The sequence below is a fragment of the Corvus brachyrhynchos genome, unplaced genomic scaffold (genome assembly GCF_000691975.1).
Source record: "Corvus brachyrhynchos isolate BGI_N302 unplaced genomic scaffold, ASM69197v1 scaffold115, whole genome shotgun sequence".
In the NCBI taxonomy this organism is placed as follows: domain Eukaryota; kingdom Metazoa; phylum Chordata; class Aves; order Passeriformes; family Corvidae; genus Corvus; species Corvus brachyrhynchos.
Window position 1 is genome coordinate 788,103 of NW_008239553.1, and position 18,962 is coordinate 807,064.

At 51.7% G+C, this 18,962-nt stretch overlaps 1 protein-coding gene and 1 long non-coding RNA gene across 6 annotated transcripts in view; both read right to left on the reverse strand.

Annotated features, from left to right (window-relative positions):
* LOC108448562 overlaps window positions 1-15,792 on the reverse strand; it is a 23,568-nt gene extending 7,776 nt beyond the window's left edge. The window contains exons 1-2 of the long non-coding RNA XR_001864496.1: window positions 15,780-15,792; window positions 8,771-8,777 (exon numbers count right to left, since the gene is read on the reverse strand). This is a non-coding gene — a long non-coding RNA (uncharacterized LOC108448562). The remainder of the gene's footprint in view (window positions 1-8,770; window positions 8,778-15,779) is intronic.
* The window catches only part of LOC103620695 (ras association domain-containing protein 8), a 44,683-nt gene continuing 28,197 nt past the window's right edge, over window positions 2,477-18,962 (reverse strand). For 2 of the 5 annotated variants that reach the window (XM_017742183.1, XM_017742182.1), the window contains exons 2-5: window positions 7,358-7,511; window positions 6,273-7,177; window positions 4,986-5,154; window positions 3,514-4,338 (exon numbers count right to left, since the gene is read on the reverse strand). In XM_017742183.1, the coding sequence (XP_017597672.1) occupies window positions 3,920-4,338; window positions 4,986-5,154; window positions 6,273-7,177; window positions 7,358-7,460 (1,596 nt within the window). In that variant the 5' untranslated portion in view covers window positions 7,461-7,511 and the 3' untranslated portion in view covers window positions 3,514-3,919. The other 3 variants (XM_008639361.2, XM_017742184.1, XM_017742181.1) reach the window with 3 other exon arrangements.

The following is an 18,962-nucleotide window of genomic DNA, read 5'->3' on the forward strand; positions in this document are numbered from 1 at the left end:
AAAAATCAGGTAGTGCAGCCCGGAAAAGGGCACCAGGGAGACTGGAGGTGGCTGAAATACTCTCCTGAATGGTGCCTTGTGCTGACAGAACCTGCAGATTTATAAAAATAAACCAACAAAAAAGCGGGACTGCTCACTCGTGAAAAACAGGTATATCCCTTGCTTTGTGATTTTTGGGTGGCACTGGAACTAGCCAGGAGAAGCATCTGAGGAGAGAAGCTCTGAAGTCCATTCCCGCCCACTACAGGGAAGGAAGACTTGCCCACAGTGCCATGGGGACACGAGTCCCCACGCAGCCAGGCACAGCATCCTCGAGCCACCCTGCATGCTTGGATCCCTGCCTTGCCCGCGAGCCAGTTGTTCCCTCTCCAGTACGCGCCGTACGCAAGGCTTTTGGTTTGTTTTTTAAGGGAAAAAACCAATAATTTATTTGCTTTGTTTTAATCTCATAACAATGGGTAATGGTAATTTCTTCCTACCACTCTGTAGTGGCCTAGAAAAGGACAGCATCATCTCCAGTGTAGCAAGAAGGCTTGTCCCAGGGCATAAAATTTTAATTAGGAACAATCACGCAGCCTTGAAATGGGAATTGCGAGCAGCAAAAAAGTCAAACCATCAATAAAATATTCAATGGCAGAAATGTATTATTGACACAGACTTTAGAGCAGATAAAAGCGGGAAGGCGGGGCAGCAGGAGTGGGTATTGAGCCTCGCTGCGTTAAATAACAGGCGGGGACCCGTGCGCTCACCCAGGCAGCGCGGGCCCCCCGAGCCGGGAGGAATATAGGTCACCCTCGCTGGGGAGCTCCTGAGGTAACACATGAGTTTGATTACCACCTCTCCCCCACGTGCACCACAGCAGGGACAGAGGTGTTAATCAAAGTAATTTATTACCTCACACAATGCTGCTGGCCTAGGCAGCAGCTGGGTGATGGTTTGTTGGACACAAAATGAAGAAAACTGGCAAAGAGCCACAGTCTTGAGCTGAAAACAGTGAGGCGCTGGGTCACAGCACTCTCCCGAACCCCATGCCTAGTTATCAGACTTCAGTGGGGGACACAGTCAAGTTACATACTCTATCTCCTACCCACGCAACTGTTCCAAATCCCGAATGCCAGCCAAGGGGCAACAGCTGAAGGGCCAAAATTTGCTGTGATATATGTATTTTAAATCCTTATTTTCCACACCCTCCCACACCTCCCTCCAGAAAAGACTGGTGCTGGTTTGGCCTGTGAGATCATGACTGAACCTGCAAAACCAATAAATAATATATAATCGTAACAGAGGGGGAAAAAAATCCCCCACAAAGTCAGTGATTTGGATTAATTTTCTCTCCCCCTTTGGAACTGCCATAAGGGATGACCCTTTTCCCTTTAGTCCTGTTTGTTTTGCGGAAGGCAAGGCTACAAACGTAGCTCCAAAAAAGAAAGATCCAGTTTAAACATGCAGAGGTCAGTTTTTTGGGATATGCAGAGGATGTCCTGTAACAGCCTGAAATCTGGTCATGTCCAAGGCAAGTGGGTTTTCTGAACCCACTTTTTCCCCCTATAAAAAGTACTGAAATGCTCTTTACAATCTCCATCACCCTACTATTCACAAGGCAGAATCTTTAAAAACAAGAGTCCAAAAAAATAAGCACATGAAGCCCAAAAAGCAAGCAATCAGGAGAAAGTAGATGCAGCTGCATGGAACAAACACATTTTTAACTAATTTTCCTTGAGATACATGAATTGAGGAGGGTGAGGAGGAGCTTGAAAACAACCCGCCCGAAAAACCCGATTCAATAAAGGCAACTTAGAAATTGCATCTCCCCACTGTGGCGGCTCTCCAGTCATAACCTGAGACACAGCGGTACCAGTGGATCTCCCAACAAAGCAAACTTTAATCCTTTACTATCACTTGATCAGCCTGCTGGGCTGTCCTGGCACCTTGCAAATCAGCTTTGAGAGGGGAGGATGTCCTGAGAGCCCAGCAGAATCTCAGGGGAGATGGTGACGGACAGCAAGAGCTGACATTCCTGGCTGCTCTTATCCAGATGCGGACAAAGAGGCTTGGAGGCAAACGGGAAATTTCCCCTTACCTGCTCCTGTCTGCAGCCGAGCACCACTCCCTTCACCTCCTGTCCTAAAATGCTCCAAGCTGCTGCTGTGCATTATTAAAATGCTGCCATGTTTCATCCCAGAGATGGCCACATCTCACCGGAGACAAGCTGCATCCCCTGGTTGTAAAGCACTTCGTGATTTAAAAAAAAAAAAAAAGGAGGGAGGAAAAAAAAAGCAGAAAAGAGCACTGTGTGCATAAGACTCAGTCGGTTATAAAATACTCACAGCTCTCATTCGGCAAATAGAAAGAGATGGCTTGGAAATGGAAGAGGCAGCTGCGGGGTGCACAAACCGCTCGGATGTGGCCGTCAGGCACTGAAGCAGGCGCCGGCAGGGACGGCTCACCCTGGCCACAACAGCACGCTCACACTCGCTTTGCTCAAATCCTTTCCCAAAGATTTATTGAAAATTGGATCTGTGGCGCACAGGATTTACATTTGCACAGAGGAAGCGGGGTTTCACGGTGAACGCTGAGCCCAAGTCACATCTTTTGCATACAATACGTTGAAAACAGGCTCGGGGATCTCCCCGATGAACTCATCCCCTCCCCAAACCGCTTTGGCTTTGCAATTAAAATACAAGGCAACCCACTGGGACAGATGAACAAAATGGTAACTACTGGCCATCAAGTAAAAAAAAAAAAAAATTAAAATATCAGGGAAATGTCACCAAGAGTATTTTGTTCCTGTTCCCCACTCACATCACCCCTGGGGAAGGGCTCATTCTGCAATTTTTTTATTTTAAAAAGAAGTTGAAAAATTAAATGGATTTAAGAAAAACAAGCTCCCGCTGTGTGCTGTCTTGAAGCGTGGTCCATGGCACCACGGAAAGTGGGTTTCTCCTACAGGTTTCTTATAATATACATAAAAAAAGAGGGGCCAGAAATTTGTCTTAAAGCTGCTTTTGTGCCTCCCCTGCAGCCAGTGAAGAGGCTGTTTGTCACGGCCCCGCTTGCTGTGACGAGTTGCTGTAAAATCTGTTAACTTGCTCCATCCAGGTGAGCCTCCACGCAGGTCTCCACTGCAGCTTCGCTCCCCTAGTCAAAGGAACAAGGACTTTTCCAAATGCACGATGGGTCTTTTGAGAAGGCTATGCAGAATGGATGCACTGCTGCTTTCTGTTGAATATAGAAATGGCTTAAAAAAAATTAGAAGGGAGTCGCTTTCATCCTCAGGGGAAGAGGGTTGTTTTGTGTCCTCAGTCTCTAGTTTTACTTTAAAGTCTGTAAAAATATTCTGTCTGGCCATCCACATCCATTCACAATATAAAGCAGTAAAAAAAAATATAAAATATATATATATATATATATATAATATGGTTTATTTATACAGTTACACTTTGAAGGCAATTGATCCTCCACTGCCTGGGCCCTTCTACCTCCAGATGCTCTGCCTGGTTGATACAACTGCAAGACAAGAGAAAAAACCACCTGAGCAATCCCACCATGGTGGGTGAACACCTGCAAAAAGGGGAGTGGAAAACAGGATGTCTGCGAGCACAAAGCCTGGACTGGGAGATGGAAATGCAGTTGCTGCAGTGTCCTGAAGGATGGAGGTGGATGGATTGGGCTGTGGGGAGGATGGCAGCAGGGCTTTGCTGAGGCAAAGATGGCGTGGGTGGGAGTAGGATGCCAAGGTGGAGGCAGCATCACCACGGCAGGGAGGTGTCCCTACAACAGCTCACTTTTGCTGCACCCAAAAAACAGGTGCAAGGTGACAAGAGAGTCACAGGAGGTAGAAAGGGTTTTGGGGTGAACTGGTCACTAAGATGGAGCAAAAGTAGCTCCTGTAAAAGACAGGAGACAAGTTCTCCCCATCCTAACTGAGCAAGGTCTTAACCCTAGGGGATACAGAGTGGCAGGACAGGGGATGAGACCCATCCTCCACAGCTCCTGGCAGGGCAGAGAGCCGGGCTGCCAGCGTGAGAGCCCCTGGCAGCAGAGCAGAAACTGCCGGAGTGTGAGCTTTGCGCTTCCTAATGGCATCTATAAATAGCTCTGGCCTCCCACCACCAGCACACGCTTGCTCTCTGCAGCCCATTTTGGGCAGCAAAAGCCTCTCCCCTGTTCCCACCCATCCTCTGCAGACCAGCTCAGGCTCCCAGGGCCCCACGAGAACATACGCACCCTCGGGGTTCAGGCTGGACACCAGGGGCTCCGGCAGGGTCCTGGGATGGCCGAGGAGCTGCTTGGTGCTGACCTGGGGAGGCGAGTCGGTGCCAGCGGTGGGAGAAAAACCTACAGGATGGGGAAAAACATCCAGCTCAGGCAGGGCTCGGCCTCCCACGCTCGCTGGGAACGGCCGTCGCAGTGCCGCAGGGCAGTCACGTCATCCGCTCCGGGTGCTCCGCAGGAGAAATGACCAGGTCCCTTTCCATGAGAACCCCCCGCCGCCGCCTCTCATGCCTGTGAGGATGCAGACAAGGCCCTGGGCACCACCCCTCCCTCGCCAAATACAGAAAGGTCTTTGGCGGCCAGAGCATGTCCCCACCAGCCCACAGCCCCTGGGGACTGACGCTGGCCTTCAGCCACCTGCCTTTTGCTTGCAGCCGCTGTGGTGACATGAGCGAGGCCTCGAAGGAAAGCTCCCTGCAGCCACCTCGGCCCCAAAAGCAGCAATGCAGGATCCGACTCCTGTGCATGTCTACGAGCAGCCCCCAGGCTTCAATGGGGAGGAGGAAGGAGCCCCAGGGCTGGCAAATCTCTGCAACCCCCTGGAGTGGTGAGCGACTGCCATGCCAGCACACAAACCCCCACCTGCCTAACCTGAGTGCCCAGGGGAGAACTGGTCAGCCTTGGGGCTGACCCCTTGGAGAAGGAGGCAGGGAGCGGGCAGGGGTCCCGCGGAGCAGCCCCCGCGGCCGAGCCAGCGGCAGCGTGCTGACCTCCGTTTCTCCGGTAGGCTGGCAGCTCGCACGGGCTCGGCTCCGGCTGGGCGTCCTCCTCGGACCTGGCCTGCAGGACGGTCACCGTGGCCCCCGTCTGCTGAATAAACTGCTGCAAATTACACTGCCTCAGCTCCTTATTTAACTCCTCCAGCTCTTGGGTCTGGGCCTGCAAAACACACACCGAGGGGGGGACAGGGTGAGCTGCATGTTCCCCCCATGCCCCAAGCCAGATTGCATTCATCCCCTGGGGCTGCTCCCCCGCTGGGGCTCACCCTGCCGAAGCCAGCAGAGGGGACCTCAGGGGTACTGTGGCTCGGTCGCCCCTCTCCGAGGGCCCGTAGGAAGGGGGGTGCCCAGACAGTGGGGACGAGAAGGCGTTGGTTTGGGAACAGCCCTGCTTTGCTGCATCTCCACAAGAGGGTGCGAGCAGCCATCAAACGGCGGCCGCCGCCGTGCCGGGAGATGCCAAACGCAAATGAGATGCTCAAGGAAAGACGCTGAAAGCATGGGCAGCCTGGGGAAGGCCCGGCTGGATAAAAGCTTCCCCGTTTTGCTCCACTAAAAAGGACCCGGTGGGTGGACGGCGGCAGTCATGCAGCCCCTTGACCCCCCGATGCTGGGAGGCTGCAACAGGCGAGCTGGGGGGCATCACAGCTCATCCCCAGAGCCACCATCTCCACACTGCACAGCCCCCAACCATGAGCTGGGGGGGCATCGTGGCTCAGCCCCAGAGCTGCCATCTCCACACTGCACAGCCCCCAACCGTGAGCTGGGGGGGCACCACGGCTCAGCCCCAGAGCTGCCATCTCCACACTGTGCAGCCTCCCACCATGAGCCCAAGCCCTGCATGGTCAAAAGGCTTTGTGCACGGGCACCATGGGGACCTGTGCTATCCCCTTTGTGAGTCCTTCATCCAAGATGACATTGACCCTTGTGCCAATGCCACCAACCCCACACATGGACCACTTGCTCCAGCACCATTGTCTGTGCTGGAGCAGGGTGATGCTGTGCTCCCGGTGCACTGGTCAGCAGGAGCATTAGCCCAGACGCAGCTTGCACGGAGAGCGATGGGTGTGGGACCCTGTGCCAGTGGAACAAGAATGGTGGTGTCCCTCTGACAGTGATTACTGCTGCTGAGAGCTGTGCACCCAGCCCCAAGTTCACTGCACAGGTGTGGTAACCAACCCCACTCAACCCATTGGTCTAATGCGGCTGGCAAGCTGGTCCCACCCACCCCTGAAGGTCCTGCCACCCCATGGGGTGGCTCAACTCAGTCCTATCTACCTGCAGGTTCTTTTCAGCTTCCTCCAGGGCCTTCTCCACGCTGGCCAGGTTGCTCTCCAGCTGGGTGCCTTGCTTGACCTTGGCCTCCAGGTCCCTTTTCATTTTGGTGGCCATGTCCTCTAGCTCTATGGGACTGGGCACAGAGATCTCCTTCCCCCTCTTGGCCCTCTCAGCCATCTCCCATTGGATCTCCTCCTGCAGGGCTTCAGTCCGGACACTCAGCTCATATATCCTCTGGGTGTACTCCTCCAGGCTGGCCCGCAGGCTCCTAACCCGCTCCTGCCGCTCCCGCTCGCACTCCTTTTCCAGCCGGAGCTCACTCTGCCAAAACTCCTCCTCACCCAGCTCCGTCTCATTCCTCCGCACCAGTTGCTCCAGATAGAGAATCTCATTCTCCTGGCCGGCAACCCGGCTGCGCTCCCAGAGCTGTAGGTCCATTTCTAGGGTGTCCCCATGGGCCTCCAATGAATGCAGCTGCTCCTGCTGCTGCAGCACTCTCCTAAAAAGCTCCTCCTTGGAGGGCTGGACAATCCCACCACCCTCCAAGTCTATCCCATCCCGTGTTTGGTGCCTCCATCGGCCCACAGTGAACAGGTCGCTGGAGCCTGTAGGACCCAGGCTGAAGGTCATGGATTTTTTTGGCTCCCTGGAACGGGGTCCATCTATGCTGGTGAGCCTGGGCTTGATGGGCAAGCTGGCCCGGATGAACGTCCTCTCGGGAGCTTGGGGAGCGCCCTCCGAGGAGGGCCGCTCGGCCATGCTGGGGCCTGTCCGCCGCAGGATGAACTGCACGTCGTTGGCATACTGCCCGCACTTGGCCAGTGACTCCAAGGGACCCTCCAGCGGCAGCAGCTGCCGCTCCTTCTCCCGCAGCTTCTGCACCAGCACATAGCGGCCCGTCTGACCTGCCGGGAGGAGGTGAGCACATCAGGTCGAGAAAGCAGAGGCCAGCAGGGGTGTGCTGAAGCTGCTGCCCCACAGGCATCCCCACCACCACAGAGCAAGACCTCCACCCACCCAAGGACTCCTCTTCCCAGGAAGAACCTGCAGATGGGGCATTCCCCCAGCAGATGGAGATGGCTCACCAATGGCCCGTGCCAGGGCGATGACCACTTCTTGGCAGGTGGTTTGCTCTGAGACTCCACACACGACCCTCTGGATCCCATCCACCCAGACCTTCAGCTCCATCCCCACGGCTGCTGGGCCTCAGGTGCTCTGGGTCATTGCAGGACAGGCTGCCTGTGCAGAGAAAAGAAACAAGGTTTCCATCCCAAGCCACTAACAAGGAATGCAAGAGGCTTTAAAAGCGGTGTCATTAAATCATCATTCCATGGGGTGAATCCTAGACCAAGAAGTTGTTCCCTGCCACCCTCTGCACAGATTGCATTTTTGCTGATGTTATTAAACACTGATATTCACCTGCAAAGAAAATATTTTTTTCTTCCCTCATGTCTGGACAGTGGGTCCAAATCTTCCCATGGTGGGAAACGATGGGGTTTGCATGCCTGTGTGGTGCCCAAAAGATGCCCAGGTTATTTCTGCTGTGAGCACAGACTTTTAATGGGTTTGCTGGACTTTCACTGCAATTTCTCTGACAATTTGACAGTGGCAGTGAGGGATTTTCTAAACTGCATTGGAAAAGGCAGAGGAACTGCTAGCTGCCTGCTTTTGCAATGATATAGAGGGAAGGTGCAGATAGTGCACATTTTAATCTTTTCATATTTACATCCATCTCAATTTATCAGAGAGGGATTAAGAAATTAAAATAAAGCCTCTTTCTGAACAAAAGCATGACTAAAGGTAGGGTTTGGGAGGGGGAGCCAGGCATAAACACCCATGACAAAGGCCAGGCTCTGACCAACACCAGGGCACAGCTCAGCTCCGATCCAGTAGCTACTACTACCTTAAAGTAACACCTGTTAGCCTGGGCACACCCAACTCCTGCTCTTCCAGCAGCTCAACAACTGCAACTGTCATAAATTTTAAAAAATTAAGCACAAGCTGTAAAAAACTCCAATATTTGAGCTTACAGTGTTTTCAAACACCGTGAAAAGATGTACCTATTTTCCCTGCTATAACACTGGTTCTGACAGTATCAGTCTTGTCTGAAAGCCCTGGATGGAGTAACATACGCAAAATTTCCAGGCCCTCCATCCAGGGGGTCACAAACTGCTTTCCCAACCTCACCTGGCTAGTTGCAGCCCCATCATCCCTCTCCTCCAGATGTCCCAAGTTTGCAGCCAGACCGTGAGAAAGCCTGACCTTAGGTTAAACTCCACTTCTTCATTATTTTTTGTTGCCTACTTGAGTAATCAAAGGGAGGGCTTGAAGGGTCCTGTCTCCGGTGACAAAGAATTTTAATCATGGTATGAGAAAGGCAAGGAGAAACCAAGGAAGACACAGCTTGGTGAGGACGTTCTGCGCAGGTGCCAGGTCCTGTTGGTGCCACCTCCCTGCCCACCTCCAAAACACGGGCACAGATGAGCCATTGCAAATACCTCGGCGCTGAGCTCATGTTTGCCTTGGCTGAGCGACCGGGGAAAACTGTGGAGCTGAAGGACACCTTGGGTTCGGCCCACCTCCCTGTAAGCCCCAAACCACTTGAATTTGCTAGATTTAAATTTAAAGCCGTGTTTTGGCACCACTCCTCAATCCTGTGTATTCAAGGCTGCAAGTGTCCACCGGCATGGAGCAAAGTCCAGGTGCCACTGTGGCACCACCCAACTCACTCTGAAGCCACTGTTGTTCACCACCCCCCAACCTCCCCCTCAGCAGCACCCTAACACCAAAACTGGAGCACAACACACCCCAGAGAGCACTCCCTCTTCACCCCACCCCCCATCCCTGGCCAGGGACCAAACTAGTCTCAAATCCACCTTCTTGCGCTGTGACCCAGTAAGGGGGTCAGGAGCTTAAGAATAAATAAGAAAAATAACCCAGCTTGTTGAGTCACACCAAACAGTCTCACCTTGCCTGCAAAATCCAGTGGCTGCTGAATGCTGTGGGCTGTGGGAGCAGGATGGCTGCCGGCACACGGGTCCCGAGCACCCGTCCGGGTTCAAACCAAGCACCAACCTCCAGCCCCGCCTTGGCCCGTGTTCCAGGCAATCATTTACCAGCATGCAGCACACCGCTGCCAAAAAGCTGCAAGAGAGGCAGCCAGCTTTCCTCCTCATGTAAGAGAAACCCCCCCAAAAAGCAGCCAGGGCATATCCCCCACCACATTCTCCAGCACCCCAAAATCCAATGGATTTTATTGTTTCCTTAGATCCTTGCAAGTCCTTGCTGTAACCTCTGGGGGGGTCTTGGGAGTCGTCTCCAGCTCGCTGTCAGATACAGGATGTTATCTGTCCCCTTGAAGGGTATTGTTAAATAGGGCTGGGGGCTGCTCCTTTCTCTGCCTGCCCTCCCCCTGCCTTCTGGGCAGGATCAGCTCCCACCCAAAACCAGCCTGGCTGCCCCTCTTCCCCTAAATCCCTGGCCTCACGAGGGAGCTGACATGATGAAGGCCCGTCCTTATCTGAGGGGACCTGCAATGCTCCTCGAACCCCTCAGCTCCTGCTTGGGAGGGACATCACAGGCTGCACTCAGCACCACCCTAGTTCAAAAAAACCCACCAGGCAATAAACCTAAAAACATTCACCTTGCCCCCAGCATCACCTTTGCTGTAACCCACTCAGTTCTTTACCACCACTCAAAACCACAGCAGCTGGGGGAGAGTCTCATTGCTCCACTTGCAAATAGACCCCTCTATTCATGAGTTTCTCTGCCGACCCCCTGCATTAATAGTGGGTGTCTTCATTACACCACCGGCTAGGAGAAATAATGGACTTTTTTTTGGGCAAGAATGACTTTTCTTGGGGAAGAGCAGCTTCTCAGCAGAAGGCAGGTTTCCAGCTGCCTCTGTTTGTATTTGCCCTAGGAGGTCACTTTGATCATGAACCAGAAGTGCAGGCAGCTGCCAGGCCCTGCCCCTGCCCCAAAACAGCACCAGGGAAGCCAGCAGGTGGCTGTGGGTGCCAGGATACATGACAGCTGCTCATTTTATTCTTATCCCCTCCTCACTATAGATTTCTAAATAATTTTTATTTGAAGCAGATTAACAAAATGACTAATTTTCTGTTCCCTTTCCCCATGTGATGGGTCCTAAAATTGAGGGTAGGGATGATTCATACCATGACTTCAACAGATTTCCTAACTGAAAGTCAGAATTTCAAATGCTGACGCTAAAAAAAAATTTTTTTAAAAAATTAAAAATCTCAGATCTTGCAGCTTTATTTTGATTCCTGGCACTGCTGTCTCCCAGCCTCCCTGAAACTGTCAGGCTAAAGAAAGAGGAGATGGAGTATTTCTGCATGTGCAGGAGGATACACATTTTGTTCCTGCAAACTGCCATCCTGATGGCTGCTGGGACTCATAAGGGTTTGGTGACCTCCCCGGGCCCTGAAATGATACACACCCAGCCAAGAAAATCGGCCAGTCACCCTTCTCACAGAAGTGAGGACCACCCCTGGTTTGTAGGGCCACCTGCTGTGTGTCCTATGGGGTCTCTCAGAAGCTGAGACAGCACCTTCCAGCCAAGGACTGCAAGCGCTTTGCAAGAGCCTTTCTACTACAACTTGCCACACACAAGAATTAAAAAAAAAAAAAAAAAAAAAAAATTCACTTTGGAAAAAATCCACCCATTTTGCACCCAACAGCAAGGCCTGCTGCAGCCCAAATCCCAAAGCACCCCAACCACCTCTACCACAGCTCCTGAAAAGGACCATCTGAGACCAGAATAGAGGTTTTGAGATGGGCAACCTGCCAGCATTAAGGTTTCACCCATTTTTGCAGGTTCACTCACCTCCCTCACTATGTCCACCCCCTGGCAGTGAGCTGGGTACAGGGCCAGGTGGCAGGAGAGCAGCACCACAGGGAAGGCTTCCAAGAAAGCCTAATTAAAAGTGAAAGGAATCCAGAAGACCAGCCTTTCGTGTCAGGGTTTGGACTGAGAGTAGAGTCAAAGTCTCACAGTTAATAAACTGCATTTGTACTTGGGAGCAGGCTGTGATGAGCCCGCCATCCCTGAAGCACCAAGGCGTCCATGGGGACCAGCAGCTTTGCATCCCTTTGGATGCAGTCCAGGAAAATGCTGGGGTGCTCTCAGTTGTTTTATTTCTACTTCGAACCTGACCCTCTGGCCCCTCTCCCACCCAGTGCCAGGGGGATGCTCATCCTGGCCGTGTGCAGACACACCAGTAAAAAAGCCCCAACCCAATGCATGAGTAAGCAGCAAGAGGGGAGGGGAAGGGTGGCCCTGTGCTGCCATCCTCCATGCCGGGGCGCTGGCAGGCTGGCTGTGACTCACTGCTCTGCATCAACTGCTGCGGTGACACATCCAGCAGCTATTTAATACTTCCTCATGTCTCTCCCTGCTTGAAGTACCAGGCCCAGCTCCTGGGCACCAAAGGGGAGATGGTACTTGCCCATCTGCTGAAACCTCTGGTGGGGCAGAAGTCTCCCTGTTACTCAGGTGACCAACACAGAGAAGATCCATAAATAACTGAAGCCTCCTGACAGCACCTGCAGCAGGCTGGAGGGGATGGAACGTGGTCCAGGTTTCCCTCCAGACCATGAACTGTATCCTCCTGCTTCGGGACCCTCTTTTGGAGTGGCATCACCTGTCCTTGGCTGAGCTGTTGCAGGGATTGAGCAGCTCTGCTGGGCTTTCCATGCCATGTCCATCCCAGGACAGAAGGCGATGCTGTGGTCAGGGTTGACCAGCAGGGCCAACACTGAGCACGGATCAGGTACAGCAAGGTTTGATGCCGTGGCACTTCCCAGGCTGGAAGTTCCCATGCCGGGCAGAGATGACCATCCACATCTCTGAACAAGCTGTCCGTGCAGCAGAGTCTGGTAACCACCGATGCTCCCTGCCACCGCAGCTGGGAGCACCAGGCAAAGCCCCTGCCTGCAGCCACTTGGTGCATGACCTTTCCACCATTCCAGCTCGTCCTGAGGACGCTGGCCCCAGGATCCTGAAGGAACACATCCCCTGGCCCGGTGCAAGGCAGTCCAGACGGTCGCCTATCAAAGAGGGCAGTGTCCTGTCCATCACCGTGGGGGCTATCAGAGTGCGGGCGAGATGCTTGCACAGAGCTCCAAACTGGAGCAGAAAATGGGTTAACTTCATCCCTGCACAAAGAGTTGACATGGGTTAAACAAGCTCAAGAGGTGACAAACGAGTCCTGCCAGAGTGGTCACAGCCCAGAGAGGCAGCTCTTCACTCTTCCACTGTCACAGGGAGGGTGTGCAAGGGCTTCTCAGCCCCCAGGCCTAAGGAAGCCACCAGCTCTTACGCAAGGCAGCCACAAGCACCCAGGAGCAAGGAAGCAGCAGGATGGGGCTCTAATTCACGCCCAAGCAGCTTATTTAGGGGAAGCCATAATAACCCCATATCCTCAGTTCACCCATCATCCCCCATCCAGCTCCCTACTCTGATATGTTGCACCTGACAGAAAGCCCTAAAACTTAGCCAATTACCAAAATAAGTAATTTAACCTGATGGTGCACTTTTACCAGGGATGTATGGATGGACCCGAGCCCAAACACTCCCTAGGGTCTGCTGCCTTTCAATAGCAAACAGCTTCTGCTGGGGGCATCCTACAATACATAATGCACACTTGGCATCAGCAAAACTTACATCCGTGTTTCAAGGGCTTTTTGCACTAAAGGAGATCAAAGGAAAACTATGTCTTGTGGCATTTGCATGCTCGAGAGCTAAAGCTTGACTTGAGCCAGAAGTCACAGACCACCACCAAAATCCTCTGGCAGCCCATGGGGGACATGTCCCACACAAGGATCTTGCAATCTTGCAGGAACTGCCCAAAGAGACAGATTTCTGGAGAGCCATAAGCACCATGTCAGCAACCCCCCATTAAGAGAAAAATAGAGGCTTAGAGATTTTCTGCTCCACTTCCTCCCAAAAATTACAGACCCATGCTAACATGCCTGAGGAGGCTCGCCAATGTTGAGCAGGGCAGGAAGAGTCAGGGACAAATCCTGCCCAGGGCTGTGATGCAGGATGGGGATGGTCCTCAGGGTGATGGCCTTCAGCAGGGATTTAGGGGAGGGAGGCTCACATCATGACTGATGTCAAAGACACTCACTCCATCCTAACCCCACCTGTCAGGATTTCTAGTTTTTAACCCAAGCTTTTGGGCCTGTTACAGCATCAGACCTACATGGAAACTTCAGAAACAGCACTGTGAAAAAGCAGGGAAACCTTCTCTCCCTCTTAGACAAGTTAAGATTAAGATTTGTGGCCATGGCAGGTCAGCATTGAGAGTCATGTGAAACATCAAGAATCACAGGCAGTGACATTTTAGGGATGATTACTAGTCAGTCCACCCCACAGATGAGCCACCAACCAAAAGCTCATTATAAATTAAAAGCAGCAAAAACACCCCTCCACCTACTGCACACACTCACATTACAGCGCTTCAGCCTGGAAGCGGAAGGATCATCTTTCACACCTTCCTGCATCGTGTTTCTCCCCTGCAGCACTAATGGTTATTGTCCATGGGGGGAGAAGAGCTGGCAGGGCTGGCTAGGAAAGTCTGCCCTAAACACAAAGGTTTGCAAGGGAACCATTGGCAGCACCTGCTATTCCTGTAACCATTACCGTCACCCCCAGTCCCACATGCGAAGAGTGACTTCATGAAAGCAGCTGGAAGTAAATCCGTAGTTTCTTCACAAGGGGGAGAAGAAAAATTAGCAAGCGTGTAGATTAGAGGGGAAAGACGAAAGGCTATTGCACTGCCATGCTCTTTTTTTCTTGTGCAGTTGTGTGCACCCTGATGCCATGCCCAGGATGGACCTAGCTTTGCCCCCAGTGCAGGGGCAAGACTAGGTCTAGGTATCTTGGGGCTCTAGGCTGATCTAGATTTGGTGCATCATCTTTAGGGGACGACTCACAATATAGCTCTTAAAAGGCAAGCTCTGAGGGGTATTTGCCAAAGCATCCACACAAACACAACCATGGCACTCATATGCCAGCAGGTCCAGAATGTCTGCTGTGTTCATCTTCCACAGCATTCAGTCATCAGCGAAAGCACAATGCAAGCTGTGAACATTGCCCTGTTATTACACACAGTCCATTCCCCATGTCAGAACACAGGTTATATTTGTCACCACACAGAACACAGGAGGAATCTTGAGAGGGAAGAGCCTGCTCAAGCCTTGGAAATACTCCTCCCCAGCCAAAGAAGAGAATTTCCATTCCCTCGCACGTTCAAGGATGAGACCAAAATGGGGAAAACCCAAGCAATGAGGTCTTTCTCCCAATGCCTCCAGAAGAGCCAGAAACGACCCTCAAAGCACAGCTTCCTTGAGATGTTCGCCCAGTCCAGCCCAGAGGATGAGATGAGCCTTGGCAACCTATAATGCAAGTGGAGACAGACACTCTCCCTGTCTCCTGTCAAATTAATCAAGAATTTAATCTCCATAGGATTACAGGAAAATTCAGGCTCTGTAGCTCTCCTGCAAGTAGGACCGGGGACATAGAAAAGCCAAATGACCTACAAATATTGTCCCTCCAACCTGCCTTCCGTCCTCCTTTAGAAGTGCTGGTGTCAGCCACCAGCAATCCTCTTTCCACTCCAATTCTCCTCCTACAGGAGAGGGTAATTAACAAATTAGCAAATGCACAACTAGGGATAAACCTTCCAGATTTTATTCTCCATTTCCAGAATAACTTGCAGTTTCCTACCCTGCTTCAGAAAGCAGCCACATGTCAAGGACACACTGCTGGGTGTCCAGAAGAGAGGATGCAATGATGAATACGCAGGTGCATGCTGTCATGGATATTTATTTATAACTTTGTAGGATTAAAAAGGATTTTAATAACCCTTTTCAGAGAGCTGAATAGGCTCCTTTCTCTCACATACAGAGACACGAAGACAAATAAACAAGAGACTCAGAATGAATCCTGGCTGAAACCTTTGATAAGACCCTTGGGGAATTTAGAAGCCTCTGCTTTCACACTACCTGGCACATGACTAATTAGGTGGAGGTGCTATCAATCCCTGCCTGAACCCACCCAGAGACAATAAGCTCTTTAAAGCAGTAAAATCACAGCATATCTCCAGAGAGGCAAGTGTACCTGGGACATCCATCCAGGGGTACAAATCACAGTCCTACAAGTGATGGAAATCATGGCTGCATGACCAACTCTAATCCCCCAAACTGCCTTGCTGGACCTTTGGCTGAAGGGGTTTTAATGCCAGCAAAGGACTCCACCTCCTGCTCCATACATAGGTCAAGCACTCAGTGATACCTGAAGGACCAAAATGGGATAGGAACACATGCTGGGGACTGGGCCAGCAATCCTGCCTGCACAGAGTGGGAGACTCAATAAAAATATATTGTTTCTTCTGAAGCATTTAGGTGCTTAATCCTCATGCAACTAATGCTCACATGGGGTTGCTTTGGGGAAATACGTACTTCTGAACTTCCTAGCCTAACTTCCTTTAATGACCTCCCAGCAGGTCATTAAAAAGCCAAATGAATTAAAAGAGGACAAGACCAAATCCAATGTCTCAGTCTAGGCAATCCTCAAACTGCATTAAGGCACTCCAAAAAGTACTTGAGGAGAAGTAGCTTCGAGGGACAGCTAGTCCTCAGCATGCAGCATCTCAAAGATTCAAAGCCATGTTTCTAGTCCCTCCACTCCTGGGTCACAATGATGCTTCCTTTCCAGAGTGGGAGAAAAAAAATGTCCTTTCCCAACATACAACGCTGAGTTTGCAAGATTTTTAAAAGACTAGAAAGAGCAATAGAAAAGGTCTTTAAAAAACCCAGCAAAAACCCTCAAACAACTACAGGAATCCCTTATGCACTAACACCTGTGCAGACACAGCTTTTTTTCCCCACTGATGGTGGGCAGGTGGGAATACCTTGGATCACGTATGATGTGGTACAACCTTGTGCCCAGGCTGGGTTAGCCCTGGGAAAGCCTCACAGAGCCACTCCTTTGGGATGGGACCCCAAGAACTTGACAAGCTGCCCTGAGAAAGTCCCATCCCAGAGGAATCAGGGCAGGGAATAGAGGAAGGAGAGATGACCTCAGAGCAATCCTGGGAAACACCTAACTTTCTACAGGCACACACCATCAAGCAAAGACCTGGGCATACTGGTCAAGACCCAGGGAGATCACGAGCTGCTTTCTGACAATTAAGCTCAGAGAAGAGTGTGTGTGTTTGTGTTGCAGGAACCAGCCAGCACCGATCACAACATGCAAAGAGGTCCACCCAGCATTCCCACTGCAATTATGTTTGGCTCTTAGCAAAACAGAGTGCTGACACCTCCAAACATTGCCAGAACTTGGAAAAGAGAACAAAAATTGGCAAGTGAAAACAGCAACCACAAAGCCTCCAAAAAAACCAACACAACCCATCTTTATTCTTATCTAGAGATGCCTATGGTGTTTATCTAACCTGCTGCACACCACCGGCTGCCTCAGGCAAGCATCCAGAGGCAGACACCAGCTCCCTGCTGCACACTCATATTTCCTGGGGAAAGCAATGTTCACAGCAGGAGTCACTAAACCAGCAAGAACCCTACAAGTGCTCTCCCAGTCAGACAGCTTCACAACACCATCTGGGTGCCAATGGTTTCCTTGGGCTGGCAGGAAAAGCAGGGAGCAAAGGGGAGCTGCCACTCACTGGGCTTCTCTGCCAACACAGAGAACGTGCCTGCAGGATGCTCTAGGTGCCTCCAGAGTTCCTGCTCTTCACAGGAGCCCAATGCTAGGTCTAACACCATGGAGGACATCCATGGAGGGCTCTGGATGCCAAAAGGCTGTTGAGAGCACTGTGACATTCCACTGTCAGTCCTCCCAGATATGCAGGAGGCACCAGGGAGGACACGGGAAGGTTGAGCATGTGGCTAAAAAAAGCAGGACCTGAACTGCAGCATGGTTAGAAAGCAGTAGAAAAAACCTTCCCAAATTCAGATGGTGCTCAACTGCCCCAAAGTTTCCATCCAGCTTAGGGCTGATCCATCCATGTGTTTGGTTAAAAAGTGTTTCAGGTTATTCCCCCACTTTTTTTTCTTTTTTAGCAACAAGTTATTCTTGATGACTAGCCTGGGGCAGCTGGAAGCACCCCAACCCTCAAGAAATGCTGAGTCCAGCCCACAAAAAGCCAGATAATCAGCCGCTTTTAGGAGCTCCTGAACCTGGCATCTGAAAAATGGAAGGACATAAAAATGTTAGCAATCCTTTACAACAATAGGATTCTGTTAAAAACCTTCAGTGGAGCCACGCTTATGCTTTCATTTGAATACACAGGTTTACAAGGGCTTAGACAAGTTGGGACAGATGGAAGAACATCCTTTAAAAAGATGCTCTTGAAAACAATGCATACACACAGAGCTGACACTTAAAGTGTCCCTCGCCTTTATTTAAACTTGGGCACAGAGCAACCCATTGTCAAGCAGCACCTGGATTTCTACCTAGCTCACCACAGCACCCAACCTTGCATGACTCCAGAAAATACTCTGCTCTGAAGCCTTGGCACACACATCATTGCCTCCCAGCCAGGCAGGATTAACCCTTTGTCTGGATTTGGTCCCAAAGCATTCCCTCCCCAGCACATGGAGAAACAACAGAACATGGACTTCAGTCAATTCCGAGCCACCACTGGAGGCTTTTCCTATAGAAGACAACATGAACAAGACAGGACAGAGAGATGCTGGAAAACGTGGAAGGGATGAACCAGTGTGGACCATGCAGCTGCACTCAAGCAATACTTCCCTGCAGCACGTGGCAAGAGTGAAGGCAGCCACAGGACACATCTCCACTGTGGAGGTGGACAACACACCCATGTTGGCAGATTATTGCTTGGGTCTGCCACTTTAAGACCTGGGCAAAACTAATTCCCATGTCCCTCTCACACTCATTTGCAAAGAGTTTTATATTTTAGAGCAACTGGCATCCCCTTGCTAGGAAAGGGTGCAGGACCCCCAGCACTGCAGTGCCCAATCCTGTGAGTGCTGCAAGCGGCACTCCCTGGCCTCGCAACTTTGAACAACATGGTGGAAGAAAGGCGTCAGGAAAATGTATGCACTTGTGGGAGCTTCTGGATTTCCATGCCATTTCTTTCAAGAGGGCACAGGGAAGCCAGTGGAGCTATGCTGAGAGGGAGTCCAGGCGCCGTGCTCCGGCTCCCCCAGCAGATAACTGGGATGTGGGAGGATTCCTGGCATTCCAACGGTACCAGCAGAAGGTAAGAACATCCCCCCTTCCCCACAACTCCTTCCTGAGAAGACATCACCGGCACTGCCTGATAAGGAAAACCAGCAGCGTTCGGAAAACGCTTCCCACTCCTACCCACTGCAGATACAGCATGTGCACACGGTTTGCTCTCTTCTCTCTAAGAAGAGCTGCAATTCCTGCCTCATGAGGAGTGCAGCTCCCCACAGAGCTGCCCCTCGAAGTGCGCTGACAGGTGTGTGCAGCACCGCTGCCCCATTCCGGCAGGCGCCAGGGCTCCGCCATTTGACAGCGGAGCTCTGGCATTCGTGCTCCCACACGCTGCCGGGGCCCGGTGCCTGCCTGGCAAGTCCCGGCAGAGCACGGGGCCCGGGCCCGCGCCGTTAGCACCGGCATACCGGGGGGGCGGCCCCCGGTCCAGGCGGAGGCGCACA